General features: G+C 50.9%; 1 protein-coding gene across 1 annotated transcript in view; it reads right to left on the reverse strand.

The window, feature by feature from the left end:
* AGRN (agrin) overlaps positions 1–25,150 on the reverse strand; it is a 156,386-nt gene that overhangs the window by 41,903 nt on the left and 89,333 nt on the right. Inside the window, exons 11-19 of the mRNA XM_083876993.1 lie at positions 22,299–22,520; positions 19,545–19,739; positions 16,090–16,290; positions 13,347–13,495; positions 13,159–13,264; positions 11,774–11,865; positions 10,651–10,672; positions 6,047–6,211; positions 1,797–1,940 (exon numbers count right to left, since the gene is read on the reverse strand). Coding sequence (XP_083733119.1) covers positions 1,797–1,940; positions 6,047–6,211; positions 10,651–10,672; positions 11,774–11,865; positions 13,159–13,264; positions 13,347–13,495; positions 16,090–16,290; positions 19,545–19,739; positions 22,299–22,520 — 1,296 coding nt within the window. The remainder of the gene's footprint in view (positions 1–1,796; positions 1,941–6,046; positions 6,212–10,650; positions 10,673–11,773; positions 11,866–13,158; positions 13,265–13,346; positions 13,496–16,089; positions 16,291–19,544; positions 19,740–22,298; positions 22,521–25,150) is intronic.

Genomic DNA, 25,150 nt, shown 5'->3' on the forward strand with positions numbered 1-25,150 from the left:
TAAAATCCCAAATAGACAGCAGCCAGAATCCCAAATAGACAGCAGCCAGAATCCCAAATAGACAGCAGCCAGAATACCAGATATATGGCAGCCAAAATACCAGATATACAGCAGCCAAAATCCCAAATATACGGCAGCCAGAATTCCAGTTAGTGGCCAAAATCCCAAATACACAGGAGCCAAAATCCCAATTATACAGCAGCCAGAATCCCAAATATATGGCAGCCAAAATCCCAGATATATGGCAGACAGAATACCAGATATATGGCAGACAAAATACCAGATATATGGCAGACAGAATACCAAATATGTAGGAGTCAGAATCCCAAATATACAGGAGACAGAATCTCAGTTAGCAGCCAAAAAACCAAATATCCAGGACCCAAAATCCCAAATGTACAGCAGCCAAAATACCAAATATATGGCAGCCAGAATCCCAAATATAGGGCAGCCAGAATACCAAATATACAGCAGCCACAATCCCAAATATATGGCAGCCAAAATCCCAGATATATGTCAATCAAAATTCCAATTATATGGCAGCCAAAATTCCAGTTAGGCAGGAGTCAAAATTCCAGTTAGCAGCCAAAATCCCAAATACACAGGGGCCAAAATCCCAAATGTACAGCAGCCAGAATCCCAGCTATGAAGGACCCAAAATCCCAGTTATTCAGAAACTAAAATCCCAGTTATACAGGACCCAAAACCCTAAATAAACAGGAACCAAAACCCTAAATAAACAGGACCCCAAACGCCAAACAAACAGGACCCCAACCCCAAATAAACAGGACCCTTAAACCTCAAATAAACAGAACCCAAGTTCCCAAATAAACAGGACCCTAAACCCCAAACAGACAGGACCCCAAACCTCAGTTATTCAGAAACCAAAATCCCAATTATGCAGGAACCAAAATCCTAGTTATGCAGGACCCCAAACCCCAAACAAACAGGACCCAAAATCCTAGTTATGCACGACCCAAACCCCAAATAAATAGGACCCCAAACCTCAAATAAAAAGGACCCAAATTCCCAAACAAACATGACCCCAAACCCCAAATAAACAGGACCCAACACCCTGAATAAACAGGACCCCAAACAAACAGGACCAAAACCTCGAATATACAGGACCCAAACCCCCAAATAAATAGGACCCCAAATAAAAAAGACTCAAATTCCCAGATAAACAGGACCCTAAACCCCAAATAAACAGAAACCAAAACCCCAGTTATTCAGAAACTAAAATCCCAATTATGCAGGAACCAAAATCCCAGTTATGCAAGACCCCAAAACCCCAAACAAAGAGAACCCCAAACCCCCAAATAAAAAGGACCCCAAACCCCAAATAAACAGAAACCAAACCCCCAGTTATACAGGACCCAAAATCCCAGTGATGCAGGACCCCAAATCCCAATTTTTCAGAAACCAAAATCCCAATGATGCAGGACCCAAAACCCCCAAATAAATAAACAAACAGGACCCAAAATCCAATTATACAGAAAACCAAAATCCCAAATATACAGGACCCAAAACCCCAGATAAACAGGACCCCAAACCCCAAATAAACAGGACCCCAAACACCAAACAAACAGGACCCAAATTCCCAAATAAACAGAAACCAAAACCCCAAACAAACAGGACCCCAAACCCCAAATACACGGTACCCAAATTCCCAAAGAAGCAAGACACCAAACCCCAAATAAACACGACCCAAAATCCCAAATAAACAGGACTCAAAACCCCAAATAAAAAGGACCAAAATCCCAAACAAACAGGACCCCAAACCCCACTGTGCTCACCCTTCTCACACCCCGTGGAGCCCAGTTTGCTGCCGTTGGGGCACTGGTTGCACTTCATGCCTGTGATCCCCGTCCTGCAGGAGCACAGCCCCGTCATCTGCTCACAGTCGTCCCGCACCGAGCCCACGGGGTCACACTGGCACGCTGGGGATGGGGGGAAAAATACAGTTATGGGGTGGGAAATGAGAGAAATCCCACTGTTATGGGGTGGGAAATGAGAGAAATCCCACAGCTCCGTCATCTGCTCACAGTCATCCCGCACCGAGCCCACGGGGTCACACTGGCACGCTGGGGATGGGGGGAAAAAATACAGTTATGGGGTGAGAAAACAGGGTTATGGGGTGGGAAATGAGAGAAATCCCACAGCCCCGGCATCTGCTCACAGTCGTCCCGCACCGAGCCCAGGAAACAGGGTTATGGGGTGGGAACAGGGGGAAAAAATACAGTTATGGGGTGGGAAATGAGAGAAATCCCACAGTTGTAGGGTGGGAAATGAGAGAAATCACACTCTTATAAGGTGGAAAAGAGGGGAAATGAAGTTATGGGGTGGGAACGGAGGAAAAAAACAGTTATGGGGTGGGAATGGGGGGGAAAATACAGTTATGGGGTGGGAAATGAGAGAAAACCCACAGTTATAGGGTGGAAAAGAGGGGAAATGAAGTTATGGGGTGGGAATGGAGGAAAAAAACAGATACGGGGTGGGAAAGGGGCAAATGCAGTTATGGGGTTGGAATGGGGGGAAATCCCACGGTTATGGGGTGGGAAATGAGAGAAATCCCACAGCTCCGTCATCTGCTCACAGTCATCCCGCACCGAGCCCAGGAAACAGGGGGAAAAATACAGTTATGGGGTGGGAATGGGGGGGAAAATACAGTTATGGGGTGGGAATGGGGGGGAAAATACAGTTATGGGGTGGGAAATGAGAGAAATCCCACTGTTATGGGGTGGGAACAGGGGAGAAATCCCACAGCCCCGTCATCTGCTCACAGTCGTCCCGCACCGAGCCCACGGGGTCACACTGGCACGCTGGGGATGGGGGGAAAAATACAGTTATGGGGTGGGAAAACAGGGTTATGGGGTGGGAAATGAGAGAAATCCCACTGTTATGGGGTGGGAAATGAGAGAAATCCCACAGCCCCGGCATCTGCTCACAGTCGTCCCGCACCGAGCCCAGGAAACAGGGTTATGGGGTGGGAACAGGGGGAAAAAATACAGTTATGGGGTGGGAAATGAGAGAAATCCCACTGTTATGGGGTGGGAAATGAGAGAAATCCCACAGCCCCGTCATCTGCTCACAGTCGTCCCGCACCGAGCCCACGGGGTCACACTGGCACGCTGGGGATGGGGGGAAAAATACAGTTATGGGGTGAGAAAACAGGGTTATGGGGTGGGAAATGAGAGAAATCCCACAGCCCCGTCATCTGCTCACAGTCGTCCCGCACCGAGCCCAGGAAACAGGGTTATGGGGTGGGAACAGGGGGAAAAATACAGTTATGGGGTGGGAATGGGGGGGAAAATACAGTTATGGGGCGGGAAATGAGAGAAATCCCACTGTTATGGGGTGGGAAATGAGAGAAATCCCACAGCCCCGTCATCTGCTCACAGTCGTCCCGCACCGAGCCCAAGAAACAGGGTTATGGGGTGGGAACAGGGGGAAAAAATACAGTTATGGGGTGGGAAATGAGAGAAATCCCACAGTTATAGGGTGGGAAAGGGGAGAAATCACACTCTTATAGGGTGGAAAAGAGGGGAAATGAAGTTATGGGGTGGGAACGGAGGAAAAAAACAGTTATGGGGTGGGAATGGGGGGGAAAATACAGTTATGGGGTGGGAAATGAGAGAAAACCCACAGTTATAGGGTGGAAAAGAGGGGAAATGAAGTTATGGGGTGGGAATGGAGGAAAAAACCAGTTATGGGGTGGGAATGGGGGGGAAAATACAGTTATGGGGTGGGAAATGAGAGAAATCCCACAGTTATGGGGTGGGAACAGGGGAGAAATCCCACAGCCCCGTCATCTGCTCACAGTCGTCCCGCACAGAGCCCACGGGGTCACACTGGCACGCTGGGGATGGGGGGAAAAATACAGTTATGGGGTGGGAAAACAGGGTTATGGGGTGGGAAATGAGAGAAATCCCACAGCCCCGTCATCTGCTCACAGTCGTCCCGCACCGAGCCCACGGGGTCACACTGGCACGCTGGGGATGGGGGACAGGGTTATGGGGTGGGAATGGGGGGAAATCTCACAGTTATGGGGTGGGAAAGTGGGGAAAAAAACCACTCTAATAGGGTGGGAAAGGGGAGAAATGCAGTTAGGGGGGTGGGAATGGGGAAAAACACGGTTATGGGGTGGGTAAGGCAGTTATGGGGTGGGAGCAGGGGAGAAAACAAAGTTGTGGGGTGGGAATGGGGAAAACCCACTCTAATAGGGTGGGAAAGGAGGGAAATGCAGTTATGGGGTGGGAAAGGGGGAAATCCCACCATTATAGAGTGGGAAAAGGGGGGAAAATCCCACTGTTATAGGGTGGGAAAGGGGGAAATGCAGTTACGGGGTAGGAAAGGGGAAAACCCGTGGGCAGTGTCCTGTCACTGTCACTCAGGGGGTGACATCCCTGTCCCCGCCATGGGCCGTGTCCCCTCACTGTGCTGTCACTCAGGGGGTGACATCCCCATCCCTCCCACGGGCAGTGTCCCATCCCTATACCCACTGCGGGGACCGTCCCCTCCCCATCACCCCTGGCCATGTCCCCTCCTGTCCCCTGGCTGTCACTCACGTGTGCAGTGTCCCCTCCCTGACCCTCCCTCAGGCACTGTCCCCTCGCTGTCCCCGGGCAGTGGCTCACATGTTCAGTGTCCCCTCCCTGTCTTCCCCCTCGGGCCATGTCCCCTGGCTGTCCCTCCCTCGGTCTGTGTCACCTCCCATCAGTGTCACTCAGGGTGTCCCCTCCCTGTCCCCCCTCGGGCTGTGTCCCCTTCCTGACCCGCCCTTGGGCTGTGTCCCCTCACTGTCCCCTCACTGTCCCTGGGTGTGACTCATGTGTGCAGTGTCCCCTCCCTGACACCCCCTTGGGCAGTGTCCCCTCCTCGTCCCCCCCTCAGGCACTGTCCCCTGGCTGAGCTGTCACTCAAGGTGTCCCCTCCCTGACACCCCCTTGGGCAATGTCCCCTCCTCGTCCCCCCCTCAGGCATTGTCCCCTGGCTGAGCTGTCACTCAAGGTGTCCCCTCCCTGACCCCCCCTTGGGCAGTGTCCCCTGGCTGTCGCCCTGTCAGGCACTGTCCCCTCCCTGACCCCCCTCAGTCTGTGTCTCCTTGCTGTCCCCAGGTGTGACTCACATGTGCAGTGTCCCCTCCCTGTCCCCTCCTCAGTCTGTGTCCCCTCCCATCACTGTCACTTAGGTTGTCCCCTCCCTGTGTCCCCCTTGGTCCGTGTCCCCTGGTTGTCACTCAGGGTGTCCCCTGGCTGTCCCCCTCGGTCCCTGTCCCCTCGCTGTCCCCTGGCTGTCCCCCACTGTCCCCCACTGTCCCCAACCTGTGTGTGACTCACGGGTGCAGTGTCCCCTGGCTGTCCCCCACTGTCCCCAAGCTGTGTGACTCACGTGTGCAGTGTCCCCTGGCTGTCCCCCACTGTCCCCAACCTGTGTGTGACTCACGGGTGCAGTGTCCCCTGGCTGTCCCCCACTGTCCCCAAGCTGTGTGACTCACGTGTGCAGTGTCCCCTGGCTGTCCCCCACTGTCCCCAAGCTGTGTGACTCACGTGTGCAGTGTCCCCTGGCTGTCCCCCACTGTCCCCAAGCTGTGTGACTCATGTGTGCAGTGTCCCCTAGCTGTCCCCCACTGTCCCCAAGCTGTGTGTGACTCATGTGTGCAGTGTCCCCCCACTGTCCCCTGCTGTCCCCAGGTGTGACTCACCTGGGGAGTGTGCAGTGTCCCCTCCACTGTCCCCCTCGGTCCGTGTCCCCTGGCTGTCCCCTGGGTGTGACTCACGGGTGCAGTGTCCCCTGGCTGTCCCCCACTGTCCCCAAGATGTGTGACTCACAGGTGCAGTGTCCCCTAGCTGTCCTCCACTGTCCTCCACTGTCCCCAAGCTGTGTGTGACTCACGCGTGCAGTGTCCTCTGGCTGTCCCCCACTGTCCCCTGCTGTCCCCAGGTGTGACTCACGGGTGCAGTGTCCCCTGGCTGTCCCCTGGGTGTGACTCACGGGTGCAGTGTCCCCTGGCTGTCCCCCACTGTCCCCAAGCTGTGTGACTCACGGGTGCAGCCGCTGCGGCGGTCGGTGACGATGCCGCGGAAGTCCCAGAAGCCGGGCTCGCAGCGGTCGCACTTGAGGCCGCCCACGCCGGGTTTGCAGGAGCACTGCCCCGAGCCCGGGTCACAGGAGCCGCCGTACGAGCCGTAGGGATTGCACTGACACGTGCCTGGGGACAGGACAGCAGCCTGGGTGACACTGGGTGACACTGGGTGACACTGGTGACACTGGGTGACACCACAGACCGCGAGGTTCGGAAGGTTGAAAAGGACTTCTTTGTTTTTGGGCTGTGTCTCCCTTTTATCCCATTTCACACAGACCAATCTGATTGGGGACACAAAGGCAAAACCTCTTCACTCCCATTGGTCAGAGCAGAGGGACAGCAAGGAGAAGTCCCTCCCAGGGAAAGGGATGAATAACAAAGTTACAGCTACAAAAACATTTCTCCTGTTTACAGAAAATTCCCTGGGAAAAGAATTTCAAAAAACCAAAACCCCTCAGGCACAGAACCAGGGTTACACACATCCATCCTGATCCCACATTTGACTCTGTTTCACACCACAAGGACACAGATCTGAGATTCAGGAGGCTGAAAATGACTCCTTTATTTCTGGGCTGTGCCTCCCTTTTATCCCATTTCACACAGACCAATCTGATTGGGGACACAAAGGCAAAACCTCTTCACTCCCATTGGGCAGAGCAGAGGGACAGCAAGGAGAAGTCCCAGAAAAAGGAACGAAAACATAGGAATAGCTACAAAAACATTTCTCCTGTTTACAGAAAATTCCCTGGGGAAAAAAATTTAAAAAACCAAAACATCTCAGAGCCAGGGCTACACACATCCATCCTGATCCCGCATTTGACTCTGTATTTTCAGGGTTTTGGGTCCTGTGTATTTGGGGTCTGGGGTCCTGCTGATCCCACATTTGACTCTGTATTTTCAGGGTTTTGGGTCCTGTGTATTTGGGGTCTGGGGTCCTGTATATTTGGGAATTTGGGTCTTGTATATTTGGGGTTTGGGGTCCTGTTTATTTGGGGTTTTGGTTTCTGTTTATTTGGGATTTTGGGTGTTGGTTGTTTGGGATTTTGGAGTCTTGTTTATTTGGAATTTTGGGTCCTGTTTATTTGGAATTTTGGGTCCTGTATATTGGGAGTTTGGGGTCCTGTATATTTTGGATTTTGGGTCCTGTTTATTTGGGATTTTGGGTCCTGTATATTATGGGTTTGGGGTCCTTTATATTGGGGGTTTGGGGTCCTGTATATTTTGGATTTTGGGTCCCGTTTGTTTGGGAATTTGGGTCCTGTGTATTTGGGATTTTGAGTCCTGTTTATTTGGGATTTTGGGTCTTGGGTATTTGGGGTTTGGGGTCCTGTATATTATGGGTTTTGGTTTCTGTTTATTTGGGATTTTGGGTCCTGTGTATTTTGGATTTTGGGTCCTTTATATTGGGGGTTTGGGGTCCTGTATATTTTGGATTTTGGGTCCCGTTTGTTTGGGGTTTTGGTTTCTGTTTATTTGGGGTTTGGGTCCTTTATATTGGGGGTTTGGAGTCCTGTTTATTTGGGATTTTGGGTCCTACATAACTGGGATGCAATAAAAAAGATTTTTAAAGAAACCTTCTGCAACAGCAGGGTGTGGACTCGGCTGAACTTGCCTTTTTTTTTACTCCTAATTGCCTTATTTTTGATCAAACCTATTTTTAAAAATTCACCTGGAGATCAAACCTTGTTTTTCCACAAGGGGACACCCCCCTGTGTCACCTCTGTCACCCTGTGTCACCTCCCTGCTCTCATCACCTCAACCCCCCTGCCATCAACAGCTCCTCTCCTCATTAAACATCAAAGGGGAAGGAAGCTATTAGATTATTAATATTATTATTAATAATTCATTAAACAGCGGCTTGATGGAGGAGGGAAGGAAGGCAGATGAAGATGGAGACGGGAAAGGGACACAAAGGGACACAAAGGGACACAAAGGGAGGAGCAGGGAGGGGATGTGAGCACATCCAAGGGCAGGGAAAAAGGGAATATCCATGGATAAATCATGTCCCAGGGAAAAGGGAATATCCATGGATAAATAATGGATAAATGTGTCCCAGGGAAGAGGGAATATCCATGGATAAAGTGTCCCAGGGAAAAGGGAATATCCATGGATAAATCATGGATAAACATGTCCCAGGGAAAAGGGAATATCCATGGATAAATAATGGATAAATGTGTCCCAGGGAAGAGGGAATATCCATGGATAAAGTGTCCCAGGGAAAAGGGAATATCCATGGATAAATCATGGATAAACATGTCCCAGGGAAAAGGGAATATCCATGGATAAATGTGGATAAAAGTGTCCCAGGGAAAAGGGAATATCCATGGATAAATGTGGATAAACGTGTCCCAGGGAAAAGGGAATATCCATGGATAAATCATGGATAAACGTGTCCCAGGTAAAAAGGAATATCCATGGATAAACGTGTCCCAGGGAAAAGGGAATATCCATGGATAAACGTGTCCCAGGGAAAAGGGAATATCCATGGATAAATGTGGATAAAAGTGTCCCAGGGAAAAGGGAATATCCATGGATAAAGTGTCCTTGTCCCAGAGGGAAAGGGACACAAAGGGACACAAAGGGACACAAAGGGACATAAAGGGACACAAAGGGACACCTGGGGAGGAGCAGGGAGGGGATGTGAGCACATCCAAAGGCAGGGAAAAGGGAATATCCATGGATAAATCATGGATAAACATGTCCTAGGGGATTCAAGTGCTCCTTAAGTGGTGATAACCCTCTGGGGACACAGGAGGGACATGGGAGGGACAAAGGTGGGACACAAACTGGGGGGATCTGGGTCCCAGCCAATGGGGGAGCTGAGTCCATGGATTTGGGTGAGGATTCCCACTGGAAACACCAAAACTGGGGAGCTGAGTCCATGGATTTGGGGAAAGATTTCCATTGGAAACACCAATCCTGGCCAAGATTTTAATGGGAAACACCAACACTGGGGAGCTGTGTCCATGGATTTGGGGCAGGATTTCCATGGGAAACACCAACCCTGGGAAGCCGAGTCCATGGATTTGGGGCAGGATTCCCACCAGAAACCCCAAAAATCATCCCTGCCAGAGCAATGGAAACATTCCTGTCCCCTGGAGCATCTCCTGGAGCAACATCTCCACATCTCCTGCAGCTCTTCCCATTATCCACTTGCCTTTCCCATTATCCAACTGCCTTTCCCATTATCCATCTATGTTTTCCCATTATCCAGTGGTGTTTTCCCGCTATCCAGTTTCCTTTCCCATTATCCAACTGCCTTTCCCATTATCCAACTACTTTTCCCATTATCCATCAGTGTTTTCCCATTATCCATCTATGTTTTCCCATTATCCAATGGTGTTTTCCCTTTATCCACCTGCCTTTCCCATTATCCAGTTTCCTTTCCCATTATCCAGCGGTGTTTTCCCATTATCCACCTGCCTTTCCCATTATCCAGATGTGTTTTCCTATTATCCATCTATGTTTTCCCATTATCCAGTGGTGTTTTCCCATTATCCAATGGTGTTTTCCCATTATCCATCTATGTTTTCCCATTATCCATCTCTGTTTTCCCATTATCCATCTCTGTTTTCCCATTATCCATCAGTGTTTTCCCATTATCCCGCCCTCCCCAGGCATTATCCCAACCCAGACTGGTGTCTCCACGAGCTGATGTTTTTTTCCCCCATCAGCCTCAGCTGTTGAGAGCCTTTCAAATTTCCATCTCGAGCAATTAGTGAATAAAATATTAATGAAATTAATATCAGCCTTCCTGCACAGGGGGTCACCCACCTGTCACCCGTCCCCAGGTGACACCACGGAATATTCCTGTCACCCAGAGAGGTGGAAATCCCTCAGGAATGGGGCAGAGTCATCTCTGGGCCTGATATTTCTGGGTTTGAGAGGTTTTTAGGCTGCCCAGCAGCTGCTGATTTTTTTTTTTTCCACAAGGAAAAAATTTCCTCAAGAGATTTTTCTTCTTGAAATAATCTTGGTAAAAAACTCTCCTTCCTCAAATTAATCTTTCTCCAGGTGGAGTTTTGCTGTTTCTCTGGTTAATTAGAGAATTAGAGAGGTGTCCTTCCTATTCACCCCAATCGTGTTAAATCTGTATGGAAACACCTTATAAAAAGTAGTAAAAATTAGACAATAAAAGCCTTTTTTCTACGCTCTTTGCCTTCTAAAATATTTGAAATCTTTCATCTTTCCTGCAGTTTCTCTGGTTAATTAGAGAATTAGAGAGGTGTCCTTCCTATTCACCCCAAGCATGTTAAATCTGTATTTAAACACCTTATAAAAGGTAATAAACTGCTGTGAACACCTTGGGACAGCACAGAGAATTGTAAGATAAGAATTAATAACCAAGAAAGAAAAACCAAGAAAACCAAGAGACTCCAAATCATTCTCACACAGACTCAAAACCTTCTGAGGTCACAGAGGGCAAAAAAATCCCACCAGAACCACCAGCCTGAAATCTCAGGTGAGAGAAACCAAAACCTGAGAAAACACATTGCTATTTTTCCCCATTTTTTCAATTTTTTCACCCCCAGACCTCCCCGGGTGTCCCCTCTGGTGACACTCACTGGGACATCCAGCAGCTCCCACGCCCAGGGCCAGGTGACGTCCCACCCAGACCTCCCCAGGTGTCCCCTTTGGTGACACTGGGACATCCAGCAGCTCCCACGCCCAGGGTGACATCCCCCCCAGACCTCCCCAGGTGTCCCCTTTGGTGACACTCACTGGGACATCCCGCAGCTCCCACGCCCAGGGCCAGGGTGACATCCCCCCCAGAACCTCCCCAGGTGTCCCCTTTGGTGACACTCACTGGGACATCCCGCAGCTCCCACGCCCAGGGTGACATCCCACCCAGGTGTCCCCAGGTGTCCCCTTTGGTGACACTCACTGGGACATCCTGCAGCTCCCACGCCCAGGGTGACATCCCACCCAGGTGTCCCCAGGTGTCCCCTTTGGTGACACTCACTGGGACATCCCGCAGCTCCCACGCCCAGGGTGACATCCCACCCAGGTGTCCCCAGGTGTCCCCTTTGGTGACACTCACTGGGACATCCCGCAGCTCCCACGCCCAGGGTGACATCCCCCCCAGACCTCCCCGGGTGTCCCCTTTGGTGACACTCACTGGGACATCCCGCAGCTCCCACGCCCAGGGCCAGGTGATGTCCCCCCCAGACCTCCCCAGGTGTCCCCTTTGGTGACACTCACTGGGACATCCAGCAGCTCCCACGCCCAGGGTGATGTCCCCCCCAGACCTCCCGAGGTGTCCCCTTTGGTGACACTCACTGGGACATCCCGCAGCTCCCACGCCCAGGGTGACATCCCCCCCAGACCTCCCCAGGTGTCCCCTTTGGTGACACTGGGACATCCCGCAGCTCCCACGCCCAGGGTGACATCCCACCCAGACCTCCCCGGGTGTCCCCTTTGGTGACACTCACTGGGACATCCCGCAGCTCCCACGCCCAGGGTGACATCCCCCCCAGACCTCCCCAGGTGTCCCCTTTGGTGACACTCACTGGGACATCCCGCAGCTCCCACGCCCAGGGTGACATCCCCCCCAGACCTCCCCGGGTGTCCCCTTTGGTGACACTCACTGGGACATCCAGCAGCTCCCACGCCCAGGGTGACATCCCCCCCAGACCTCCCCAGGTGTCCCCTTTGGTGACACTCACTGGGACATCCCGCAGCTCCCACGCCCAGGGCCAGGGTGACGTTGTCGGGGCAGCAGCCGTAGACGGTCTGGCTGCAGTGCACGACCAGCAGAGGTGGAGGGGTGGTGGCCAGGGCTGCAGGGAGGGGACAGGGACACACACAGGTCACTTTGGGACTGGGGACAGGAATTCTGAGGCCAAGGGACAGGGGATGGGGACAGGGACACACAGAGGTCACTTTGGGATGGGGGACAGGAATTCTGAGGCCAAGGGACAGGGGATGGGGACAGGGACACACAGAGGTCACTTTGGGAGTGGGGACAGGAATTCTGAGGCCAGGGCTGCAGGGAGGGGACAGGGACAGACAGAGGTCACTTTGGGAGTGGGACAGGGACACACACAGAGGTCACTTTGGGAGTGGGACCGGAAATCCAAGGGGAGGTGGTGGCCAGGGCTGCAGGGAGGGGACAGGGACACAGGCAGGGGTCACTTTGGGAGTGGGGACAGGAATTCTGAGGCCAGGGGATAAGGGATGGGGACAGGGACACACACAGAGGTCACTTTGGGAGTGGGGACAGGAAATCCAAGGGGAGGTGGTGGCCAGGGCTGCAGGGAGGGGACAAGGACACAGGCAGAGGTCACTTTGGGAGTGGGACAGGAATTCCGAGGGCAGGGGACAGGGGATGGGGACAGTGCAGGGACAGGGACAGGGAGTGACCCCTGGGAGTGATGCCTGCTGCTTCCCAGGGAAAGGGCAGGGGACAAACATGGGGACACACCCAGTGACACATCTGGGGACACACCTGGGGACACATCCAATGACACACCTGGGGACACACCCAGTGACACATCTGGGGATACACTGGGGGACTCACTCAATGACACACCTGGGGACACACCCAGTGACACATCTGGGGACACACTCAATGACACATTTGGGGACACACCCAGTGACACACCTGGGGACACACCCAGTGACACATCTGGGGACACACTCAATGACACATTTGGGGACACACCCAGTGACATACCTGGGGACACACCCAATGACACACTTGGGGACACACCCAGTGACACACTTGGGGACATGCCCAATAACACACCTGGGGACACACCCAGTGACACACCTGGGGACACACCCAATGATACACCCAATGACACACCCAGTGACACACTTTGGGACACACCCAGTGGCACATCTGGGGACACACCCAGTGACACACCTGGGAACACACCCAATGACACATCTGGGGACACAGCCAATGACACACCCAGGGACACACCTGGGGACACACCCAATGACACACTTGGGGACACACTTGGGGACACACCCAATGACACACTTGGGGACACACCCAATGACACACTTGGGGACACACTTGGTGACACACCCACCAGGCAGGCGTGACCCCCCGCCGTGTCACTCACCCCGACAGGCTCCCTGGCTGGCGACAAACAGCTCCTGGCGTTTCTCGCACCGCGTCTTCTTCAGCTCGCACTCGTTGGCGTAGGTGACACCGTCAGAGCCACACACCTGCCACCACGGCCAGGGGACAGCTCAGGGCCGAGCCCGGGGACGGCAGGGGACAGCACAGGGGACACCAGGGGAGGCTCACCGGGCTGCGGGGCACGGCCAGGCAGGTGAAGTCACACACGCAGGGCTCGTCCTCGGCGTCCTCGTCCCACCAGCCCCCGAACTGCCGGCACCGCTCCTGCTCGCACTCGCTGCCGTCCCCGGAGCCCCCCGAGCCCCCCGAGCCGCACTCTGGGGACAGGGACAGCCCACGGTGACAATGGGATCCTCCAGGGTGACACTGGGGTCACCACAATGGGATCCCCCACAGTGACACTGGTGTCACCACAATGGGATCCCCAGGGTGACACCGGGGTCACCACAATGGGATCCCCAATGGTGACACTGGGGTCACCACAATGGGATCCCCCACAGTGACACCGGGGTCACCACAATGGGATCCCCAATGGTGACACTGGGGTCACCACAATGGGATCCCCCACAGTGACACCGGGGTCACCACAATGGGATCCCCTGGGGTGACACCGGGGTCACCACAATGGGCTCCTCCAGGGTGACACTGGGGTCACCACAATGGGATCCCCTGTGGTGACACTGGGATCACCCCAAAGGGCTCCCCTATGGTGACACCAGGGTCACCACAATGGGATCCTCCATAGTGACACTGGTGTCACCACAATGGGATCCCCCACAGTGACACTGGTGTCACCACAATGGGATCCCCAGGGTGACACCAAATCCATCCCAGGTTGATTTTCCCTCCAAGTCCATCCCAGGTGAATTTCCCTCTCCAATCTCATCCCTGGGTAAATTTTAATTTTCCCTCTCCAACTCCATCCCAGATAATTTTTCCTTCTCCAATTCCATCCCAGATAAATTTTCCCTCTCTAATCCCATCTCTGGAAAATTTTAATTTTCCCTCTCCAGTTCCATCCCAGGTAAATTTTCCCTCTCCCGTTCCATCCCTGGATAAATTTCCGTGCAGCTCCTTTCCCCCATCCCAACCCCACCGAGCACGGGGATATTGTGGATAACCTGGAGCTGGGGAAGGAATGGGATTTGGGGCTGGAATTTGGAATTTGGGAGAATAAACTCCCAAAACTCTTCAGGACGCTCCATCAACAGCAGAGACGTGGCTGATTTCAAAGAGGAAAAATAAAAAAAAGGGGGGGAATGAAATGCGAACCTGCCCCTTTTTATGTCGGGATCAAAGGCTGAGTTTTGGCAAATCACAGAGAGAATTATTCATTCTGCTCTCAGGGAGGGGACAGGACCTGAAATCCCCCGAGCAGGGCTGTGATCAAACACTCTGCTCTGCCTTTTTTCCCCTCTCAGCTCTGACATCCAGCCCAGGGAATCTCTCAGCTCCTTCCCTGTGCCAGCAGGAATTTTTTTCCCCCAGAGAGGGAAAACTCTGGATTTATTTTTATTTTTATTTTTATTTTTATTTTTATTATTTTTACTCTGGGTTCTAGATTTATTTTTATTTTTAGGATCATCAAGCCAACCCCAAAAACCTTCCCTGGAGCTCTGCAGAGCCCTGGGATGGGTTGGGGTAGAAAGGGACCCTAAAGATCATCCAGTCCCAAAACCCTGCCAGGGACTGGGATGGATTTGGAGAGGGAAAATTAAAATTTACCCGGGGATGGGATTGGAGAGGGAAAAATTACCAGGGAAAATTTACCATTTTCCATTGGAAAGGGAAAATTCACCAGGGATAGAATTGGAGAGGGAAAATTCACCCAGAGATGGAACTGGAGAGGGAAAATTCACCCAGGGATGGAATTGAAGAGAGAAAATTTACCCAGGGATGGAATTGGAGAGGGAAAATCTTTTTGGGGTCTCCCAGGACACAGAGTTTCAACAGGGCTGGCACAGGACCTGCTGTTTTAGGGTTTTTTTTGGGATCTCACAGGTCACAAAGGGGCAGTGAGAGAAGCAGGGCTGGCACAGGACCTGTTTTGGGGATTTGGGGTTTTTTTTTTTTGGGGTCTCTCAGGACACAGAGGGTCAGCAGGGCTGGCACAGAACCTGTTCTGGGGTTTTTTGGGGTCTCCCAGTGCACAAAGGGGCAGCAGGGCTTGCACAGGGTTTTTTTTAGGGTCTCCCAGGGCACAGAGTGACAGTGAGAGAAAAATGACTGACACAGAACCTGCTGTTTTGGGGCATTTTGGAGGGTTTTGGGGTCTCCCAGGACACAGAGGGTCAGTGAGAAAAACAGGGCTGGCACAGGACCTGTTTTGGGGCATTTTTGGGGATTTTGGGGTCTCCCAGGACACAAAGGGTCAGCAGGGCTGGCACAGGACCTGCTATTTGGGGGCTTTTTGGGATCTCTGGACACTCAGGGGTCTCGCAGGGCACAATGGGGTCCTGTGGGACACAGAGGGGCAAGCAGGGCTGCCATAGGACCTGTTTTGGGATTTTTTGGGGGGTCTCTCAGGGCACACAGGGGCAGCATGGCTGGCACAGGACCTGCTGTTTTGGGGCATTTTGGGGGGTTTTGGGGTCTCCCAGGACACAGAGGGTCAGTGAGAGAAGCAGGGCTGGCACAGGACCTGTTTTGGGGGTTTGGGGGTTTTTTTTTGGGTCTCTCAGGACACAAAGGGTCAACAGGGCTGGCACAGGACCTGCTGTTTTGGGGCACTTTGAAGGGTTTTGGCATCTCCCAGGCCACACAGGGTCAACACGACTGGCAGAGAACCTCTTTTAGGGTTTTTTTTTTGGTGAGTCCTCCAAACCACAACAACCCAACCCACCCCTCATTCCTCCCTCCCTTTTTCCCCCCCCCATAAAACCCACCCACCACAACCCCAACCCCAACCTACCATCCTCACAAGGCCCCATCTTGGCCACCTCGATGCTCTTCTGGAGGCGACACGAGGCCACCTGCAGCTGGCAGGGGCTGCCGTAGGTGACGCCGTCGGTGCCGCAGACCGGGGCCGGGGGCTGGCGCTGGCACCGCGGGCACACGCACTGCCCGTCCACGCAGCGGCTGCCGAAGGAGCACACCGAGCTGCCACACGACTCTGCGGGGACACGGAGGGGACAAATTCAGTCGTTTCGGGGGTTCAGGGGTGTTGTCATAGAGTTGGGGATGCGATTGTCGCGTTATTTCGTGTGAAATTGGTGTGCGCGCATTGAGTGCTTTGGGTTTCCCGATAGCTTTTTCTGGAGGAAAAAATCCCACTAAATAATTTGTTTCAGGAATCACTTTCATTCATCCTTCCCCTCAGCCACCTCAGTGGTCAGGAGTGTTGTCACAGAGCTGGGGACACCATTGTCACGATATTTCACATTTAACGGGTGCGAAATCGGGATGTGCGCGCATTGAGCATTTTGGGTTTCCCAACAGCTTCTTCTGGAGGGAAAAAATCCCTTTAAATAATTTATTTTAGGAGTCACATTCAACTCATCATTTCCCTCAGCCAACCCTGGTGGTCACCATTTATTATTTGCATTTAATGCATGTAAAATTGACATGCGCGCACTGAGTGTTTTGGGGTTTCCTGACAGCTTCTTCTGGAGGGAAAAATAATTTATTTTAGGATTCAATCATTGATTTTAGGAATCACCTTCACTCATCATTCCCCTCAGCCAATCCTGGTGGCCACCAGAGTTGGGGACACGATATTTCACATTTAACGGAAATTAAAATTAGCGGAAGTTGACGTACACACATCGAGCGTTTTGGGTTTGCAGCAGCTTTTTCTGGAGGAAAAAATCCCTTTAAATCATTTATTTTAGGAGTCATCTTCACTCCTCCCTGCCCTCAGCCAACTCTGGTGGCCAGGAGTGTTGTCACAGAGTTGGGGACGCAATTGTCGCGTTATTTCATGTAAAATTGATGTGCGCGCACTGAGCCGTTTGGGTTTCCCAGTGGCTTTTTCTGGAGGGAAAAAATCCCATTAAATCATTTATTTTAGGAGTCATCTTTACTCCTCCCTGCCCTCAGCCACCTTGATGGTCAGGAGCGTTGTCACAGAGTTGGGGACTTGATTGTCACGATATTTCACATTTAACGGGTGTGAAATCGGGGTGCGCGCATTGAGCGTTTTGGGTTTTTCCCAGCAGCTTTTTCTGGAGGAAAAATCCCATTAAATAATTTATTTTAGGAGTCACCTTCCACCAGTGTTGTCACAGGGTTGGGGACATGATTGTCACGAAATTTTACATTTAACAAAAATTAAAATTGGTGGAAATTGGGGTGCACTGAGCATTTTGGGATTTGCAGCAGCTTTTTCTGGAGGGAAATAAATCCTATTAAATCATTTATTTTAGGAATCACCTTCACTCATCATTTCGCTCACCCAACCCTGGTGGTCACCAGAGTTGGGGACACAATTGTCACATTATTTTTTATTTAATTCATGTAAAATCGGGGTGCGCACACTGAGCGTTTTGGGTTTTCCCAACAGCTTTTTCTGGAGGGAAATAAATCCTATTAAATCCTTTATTCTCACTCATTCTTCCCCATATTCCTGGAGAATCTCACCCCAGAACAGCCCAGCCCCAGCTGCACAGGAGGTTTTTTATGAGGCTCAAATCATCATTGCAGCTTTTCTCCTAATGAAGAAGCCCAAGCAAAGCTTTTAATTCATTAAGAAATTAACCCAGACAGGTCCCCGGGCTGGGAGTGGGGAGGAAAGGCAGGAACAAAGAGGAATCGACCCCAGGGGAGGGAAAGGATCAAACAGGCCCCGCGCTCTCAGCCCTGCGGGCTGTTAACACATTTTTACCCTAATTCAGCCCCACCGACATTTAATCCAATTTCTTCGCTTGGCTCAGATAAACAACGTGAAGGGGGAAAAAAAATCAAAACCAGATGGGGCTAAAAAAAGCTGCTGGAAAGACTCAAAATACCCTCAAAACAACAAAAGTAAAAGGGAAAATCACCCAGGTCAAGGTGCAGAAACCCAAACCCAGCTGGGGCTAAAAAGCTGCTGGAAAACCTCAAAATCCTCAATTACACCAAAAGTAAAAGGGAAGAATCACTCAGGCAAAGGTGCACAAACCCAAATCCCGCTCAAAAGCTTCTGGAAAGCCTCAAAACACCTTCAAAATACCAAAAGCAAAAGGGAAAACCACCCAGAACGAGGTGCCCAAACCAAAGTCAAACAAAGTCAAACAAACTCAGACCCAAACCCAAACTCAAACCCAATTCTAAACCCAAACCCAATTCTAAACCCAAACCCAAACCCAAACCCAGCTACAAAAGCTACTGGAAAACCCCAAAACACCCTCAAAACACCAAAAGCAAAAGGAAAAACCACCCAGGACAAGGTGCACAAACCCAAACTCAAAACCAAACCGAAACCCAAACCTAGACCCAGACGCAAACCCAAACCCAGATACAAATCTACTGAAAGCCCCAAAACACCCAAACACACCAAAGCCAAAAAGTCAACGTTACCCAAACCCAAACCCAGACACAAATCTGCCAAAAAGCCCCAAAACCACCCAAACACACCAAAGACTAAATCAAGGCTGCCCAAACCCAACCCCAAACCCAAACCCAAACCCAAACCCAAACCCAAACCCAAACCCAAACCCAAACCCAGACACAAATCTGCCGAAAGGCCCAAAACACCCAAACACACCAAAGACTAAATCAAGGCTGCCCAAACCCAAACCCAAACCCAGACACAAACCCAAACCCAAACCCAAACCCAAACCCAACCCAAACCCAAACCTGGATACAAATCTGCTGAAAGCCCCAAAAACACCCAAACACACCAAAGACTAAATCAACGTTACCCAAACCCAAACCCAAATCTGCCGAAAGCCCCAAAACCACCCAAACACAGCAAAGACTAAATCAAGGCTGCCCAAACCCAAACTCAAACCCAGACACAAACTTAATCCCAAACTCAATCCCAAACTCAAACCTAAACTCAATTTCAAACCCAAACCCAAACCCAAACCCAAACCCCAACCCAAACCCAAACCCAAACCCAAACTCAAACCCAACCCCAACCCCAATCCCAAACCCAAACCCAACCCCAACCCCAACCCCAATCCCAAACCCAAACCCAACCCCAAACCCAAACTCAAACCCAACCCCAAACCCAAACCCAAACCCAAACTCAAACCCAACCCCAAACCCAAACCCAATCCCAAACCCAAACCCACACCCAAATCTACCAAAAGGCCCAAAACGCCCAAACACACCAAACCCAACATCAACATTACCCAACCCCAAACCCTCCACTCCACCACCACCTTTCCACGGGCGATCCCACAACCCAGAGAAAGGTGACAAAAGTGACAAAAAGCCACTCACTGCAGTGTCCCTGCGCGGCCACGCGGATGTCCCTCTGCTGGGTGCAGGCGCGGACGTTGAGCTCGCACTCGCTGCCGTAGGTGACGCCGTCGGTGCCGCAGACGGGCTGGGCCGACGGGACGCACTCGGTGGGGCAGACGCAGCGCCCGCTCTCCGCCTCGCAGATGGCCCCGAAACGGCACTGCCCGCAGCGCTCTGGGGGGAGAAAAAGGGGATAGATAGTAAAAATTGGGGGAAAAAAAGGGAAAAAAAAAGGGGAAATATATATTAAAAATGGGGAAAAAAAGGGGAAAAAAGGGGGAAATAGATAGTAAAAATTGGGGAAAAAAGGGGGAAAAAGGGGAAAAAAAGGGGGGAAAAAATAATGCAGAAATAAAAGCTCGAAACTCAAATAATTCAGAAATAAAAGCTCCAAACCCAAATAATTCAGAATTAAAAACTCCAAACCCAAATAATACAGAAATAAAAGCTCTAAACTCAAATAATTCAGAATTAAGAGCTCTAAACCAAAATAATGCAGAAATAAAAGCTCTAAACTCAAATAATGCAGAAATAAGAGCTCTAAACCAAAATAATTCAGAATTAAAAGCTCCAAACCCAAATAATGCAGAAATAAAAGCTCCAAACTAAATAATGCAGAAATAAAAGCTCTAAACCAAAACAATTCAGAAATAAAAGCTCCGAACCCAAATAATACAGAAATAAAAGCTCTAAACCCAAATAATACAGAAATAAAAGCTCCCCCAAATAATTCAGAATTAAAAGCTCTAAACCAAAAAAAAAAAAATCTGAAATAAAGGCTCTAAACAAAAAAAAAAAAAAAAAAAAACAAAAAAAAAAAAAAAAAAAATCAGAATTAAAGGCTCTCTGCCCCTCCCTCCCCCAGCAGAGCACAGGGAGACGAGGTGGGAAGAGGAAATTCCACCCTCAGCTCGATTATTTCACTGCGTGCAGGTGGAACATCACATTTCTGGGACACAGAAAACCTTGATTTTGATTTTTTTTTGTTAAAAATTTCGCTCTCGGAGCAGCTCTCCCCTCCTGCACATCCCCCTGGGTATTTCAGTGATTCATCCTCTGCTCCCCACACCTCCCTCCCCTCCCTGTCACTCATTTTCACCGGGAATTTGGCTCCGAGGTGCTTTTTCTGCCTTTTTTTTTTTTATTTTTCTCTTTCACGCAGCAGCTGCTGCCTTGGCAAGGGAGAGGAGGAGGAGGAGGAGGGACCGACCCCCTGCTCGGGTTCCTGCTGGTGGCCAGGAGGGTTTTATCCTGCCTTGGAGGGTTTTATCCTGGTGTGGAAAATTTTATCCTGCCCTGGAGGTTTTTATTCTGGCCTGGAGGTTTTTATCCTGGCCTGGAGGTTTTTATCCTGGCTTGGAGGGTTTTATCCTGGTCTGGAGGTTTTTATCCTGGTGTGGAGGTTTTTATCCTGGTGTGGAAAATTTTATCCTGCCCTGGAGGTTTTTATTCTGGTGTGAAATGTTTTATCCTGGCATGGAGGTTTTTATCCTGGCTTGGATGGTTTTATCCTGGTGTGGAATTTTTTATCCTGGCCAGAAGGTTTTTATCCTGGCTTGGAGGGTTTTATCCTGGCCTGGAGGTTTTTATTCAGGTCTGGAGGTTTTTATCCTGGCTTGGATGGTTTTATCCTGGCCTGGAGGTTTTTATTCTGGTCTGGAGGTTTTTATCCTGGCTTGGATGGTTTTATCCTGGTGTGGAATTTTTTATCCTGGCCAGAAGGTTTTTATCCTGGCTTGGAGGGTTTTATCCTGGCCTGGAGGTTTTTATTCAGGTCTGGAGGTTTTTATTCTGGTCTGGAGGTTTTTATTCTGGTGTGAAATGTTTTATCCTGGCCAGGAGGTTTTTATCCTGGCCAGGAGGTTTTTATCCTGGCTTGGAGGTTTTTATCCTGGCTTGGAGGTTTTTATCCTGGCTTGGAAGGTTTTATCCTGGCCAGAATGTTTCTATCCTGCCCTGGAGGGCCCCTTGTGCTTTACCCTGCTGTCCCTTTTGGGGACACAACCACCACCACCCCAACCCCACCCCTTACCACAAGCCCCTTGTCCTTGACCTTTATGTCTCTTTTGAGGACAGAGCCACCACCACAGTCACCCCAATCCCCTCCCTTACCACACAGCCCCTTATCCTTGACCCCAATGCCCCTTTTGGGGACACCACCACCACTCCAACCCCATCCCTTACAACAAAATCCTTTATCCTTGATCCCAATGCCCCTTTTGGGGACACCACCACCACCACAACCACCACCATGACCCTAACCCCATCTCTTGGGTCATGGCCCCTTTCTCCTTGACCCCAATGCCCCTTTTGGGGACACCACCACAACCTCAACCCATCCCTTACCACATGGCCCCTTGTGTTTGACCCTGCTTTTGGGGACACAACCACCACCCCCATCACTCCAACCCCATCCCTTAAATCCCTTTTGGGGACACCACCATAACCACCACCACCACCCCAACCCCATCCCTTACCACAGGGCCCCTTGTCCTTGACCCCAATGTCCCTTTTGGGGACACCACCACCACCACAACCACCACCACTACCACCATAACCTTAACCCATCCCTTACAACAAAACCCTTTATCCTTGACCCCGATATCCCTTTTGGGGACACCACCACCACCACAACCACCACCATGACCCTAACCCCATCTCTTGGGACACAGCCCTTTATCCTTGACCCCAACACCCCTTTTAGGACCACCACCCCCCAGTCCCGTCTCTCACCGCAGGGCCCCTTGTGTTTGATGTCGATGTGTGTCTGCAGGCGGCAGGCCATGGCGCGCAGCTCGCAGGGGTTGCCGTAGGTGCGCAGGTCGGAGCCGCAGACGGGGTCGTAGCGGGGCTGGCAGTGCCGCTGGCACTCGCACACGGCGCGCTGGTTCTGCACCACGCAGCTGGCCCCGAACGAGCACTGCACGCCCCGGCACGGGCTGGGAGAGCCCAGGTCTGTCAGGAGGGAATGCGGGGATTTTAGTGTTTTTTTAATTTTTTTTTTTTTTTTTTTTTTTTTTTTTTGGGTGGTTGGTGAGTGATGGTTTCAAAATTTTGGAAAAAAAAAATAGATTTTTTTTTTTTTTTTTTGAGTTGTAAAATTCCCTCTGGATACACAGTTTAATTCCCTCTGGATCCACAATGTGAAATTCCCTCAGGATCCACAAGGTAAAATCTCTCTGGATCCAAAGTGTGATTCCCTTTGGATCCACAATTTAATTCCCTCAGGATTCACAGTGTAAAATTCTCCCTGGATCCACAATGTAAAATTCTCTGTGGATCCACAATGGGATTCCATCTGGGCCCACAATGTAAAATTCCCTCTGGATCCAAAATGTAAAATTCCCTCTGAATCCACAATGTAAAATTCCCTCTGGATCCACAATTTAATTCCCTCTGGATCCACAATTTAATTCCCTCTGGATCCACAATGTAAAATTCCCTCAGGATCCACAATGTGATTCTGTCTGGGTCCACAATGATTCCCCCAGGATCCACAATGTGATTCCCTCTGGATCCACAATGCAAAATTCCTTCTGGATCCACAGTGTGATTCCACCTGGGTCCAAAATGTAAAATTCCCTCTGGATCCACAACGTGATTCTCTCTGGATCTACAATGGGATTCCATCCGGACCCACAATGTAAAATTCCCTCTGGATGCACAGTGTGATTCCATCTGAATCCACAGTATGATTCCCCCTGGATCCACAGTGTGATTCCCTCAGGATCCACAATTTAAAATTCCCTCTGGATCCACAATGTGAAATTCCTTCTGGATCCACAATAAAAAGTTCCATCTGGATCCACAGTGTAATTCCCCCTGGATCCACAATGTAAAATTCCCTCTGGATCCACAGTGTGATTCCCCCTGGATCCACAATGTGATTCCCTTGGGATCCACAATGTGATTCCCTCTGGATCCACAAGGTAAATTCCCTCTGGATCCACAATGGGATTCCCCCAGGATCTACAATGGGATTCCCCCAGGATCTACAATGGGATTCCCTCTGGATCCACAAATGTAAAATTCCCTCTGGATCCACAGTGTGATTCCATCTGGATCCACAGTGTGATTCCCTCAGGATCCACAATGTAAAATTTCCTCTGAATCCACAATGTAAAATTCCTCTGGATCCACAATATAAAATTCCCTCTAGGTTTACAGTATGATTCTATCTGGATTCACACTGTAAAATTCCCTTTGGATCCACAACGCGAAATTCCTTCTGGATGCACAATGTAAAATTCGCCCTGGATCCACAGTGTGATTCCCTCTGGATCCACAAATGTAAAATTCCCTCTGGATCCACAATGTGATTCCCTCTGGATCCAAAATGTAAAATTCCTTCTGGATCCACAATGTGATTCCCCCAGGATCTACAATGGGATTCCCTCCGGATCTAGAATGGGATTCCCTCTGGATCCACAATGCAAAATTCCCTTGGGATACACAGTGTAATTCCCTCAGGATTCACAGTGTGATTCCCTCTGGATCCACAATGTGATTCCCTCTGGATCCAAAATGTAAAATTCCATCAGGATCCACAATGTGATTCCCTCTGGATCCACAGTGTGACCCCCCCTGGACCCAGCCCAGCAGTGTCCCCTCTCCCAGGGGGAGGTGACAAAGTGCCATCCCACAGCACAGCCCGTGTCCCCTCCCTGCTGGCAGGGCCATCCCAGGGGGCTCCATCCCATCTCCCAACCAAGAATTCCCTGCAGGAATTTTCCCCCCACCCACCCACACACCAGCCAGGAGCTGAGGGAGGGACACGGAGAGCGGGGACACCAGGGGGTCCATCCGTGCTGGACAGTGACAGTGACAGTGACACAGGACACGAGGGACACAGGCAGGGGGGACAGACAATGTGACAGCAGCCAGGCAGGCACGGAGCACAGAGCTGGGAAAAAATGGGAAAAATCCTTCTGGAGTGGCCCTGGGCACCTCCCCTGCCAGCAGCACCCTGGTGGCACCTTGGTGGCACTTTGGTGGCACTTTGGTGGCATCTCGGTGACACCAGCCAGCCAGGAAAGGTCAGGGAATGCCTGGATTGGGATCTGCACCCACCAAGGGGCAGCCCAGAGCCAAAATGTGCCAAGGGACAGGGACAGGGGGACAGTTGAGGCACAGCTCTGTCCCCTCCCCAGCTCTGTCCCCTCCCCAGCTCTGTCCCTGCAGCTCCCAGCACTTCCCAAGGACTCAGAAATTCCCAGGAATTTTCCCCTGGGGTGCTGCTCCCATTTTGTTCCCCCTTTTTTTTGTCCCATCACCACGTTCCTCCAACACACAGACACCGTTTCCATGGGGAAATTCCCTCTGGGCACGATTTTCCTGAGTGAGGAGCAAAAATAATTCCTGGTTTGAGATCCAGGCTTGGAGCAAGCCTTGGGAAGGGCAGGAATGGCAGTGGGAGAACTGGGAAAACTCAGCTCTGGAGAAAAACTTGATCCTGGCATTCCCTGTCCTTCTCCAGCAGGAAAATATTGGGGATGCAGGGAATGAAATCCCCAAATCCCAGCCTGGAATATCTCACAGTGCCCAGAAGCCTCTGGGGAAGAACTTTTCCCTAAAATTTCTCTGAC

The sequence above is a fragment of the Zosterops lateralis genome, assembly GCF_965231275.1.
Source record: "Zosterops lateralis genome assembly, chromosome: 22".
NCBI classification, from domain to species: domain Eukaryota; kingdom Metazoa; phylum Chordata; class Aves; order Passeriformes; family Zosteropidae; genus Zosterops; species Zosterops lateralis.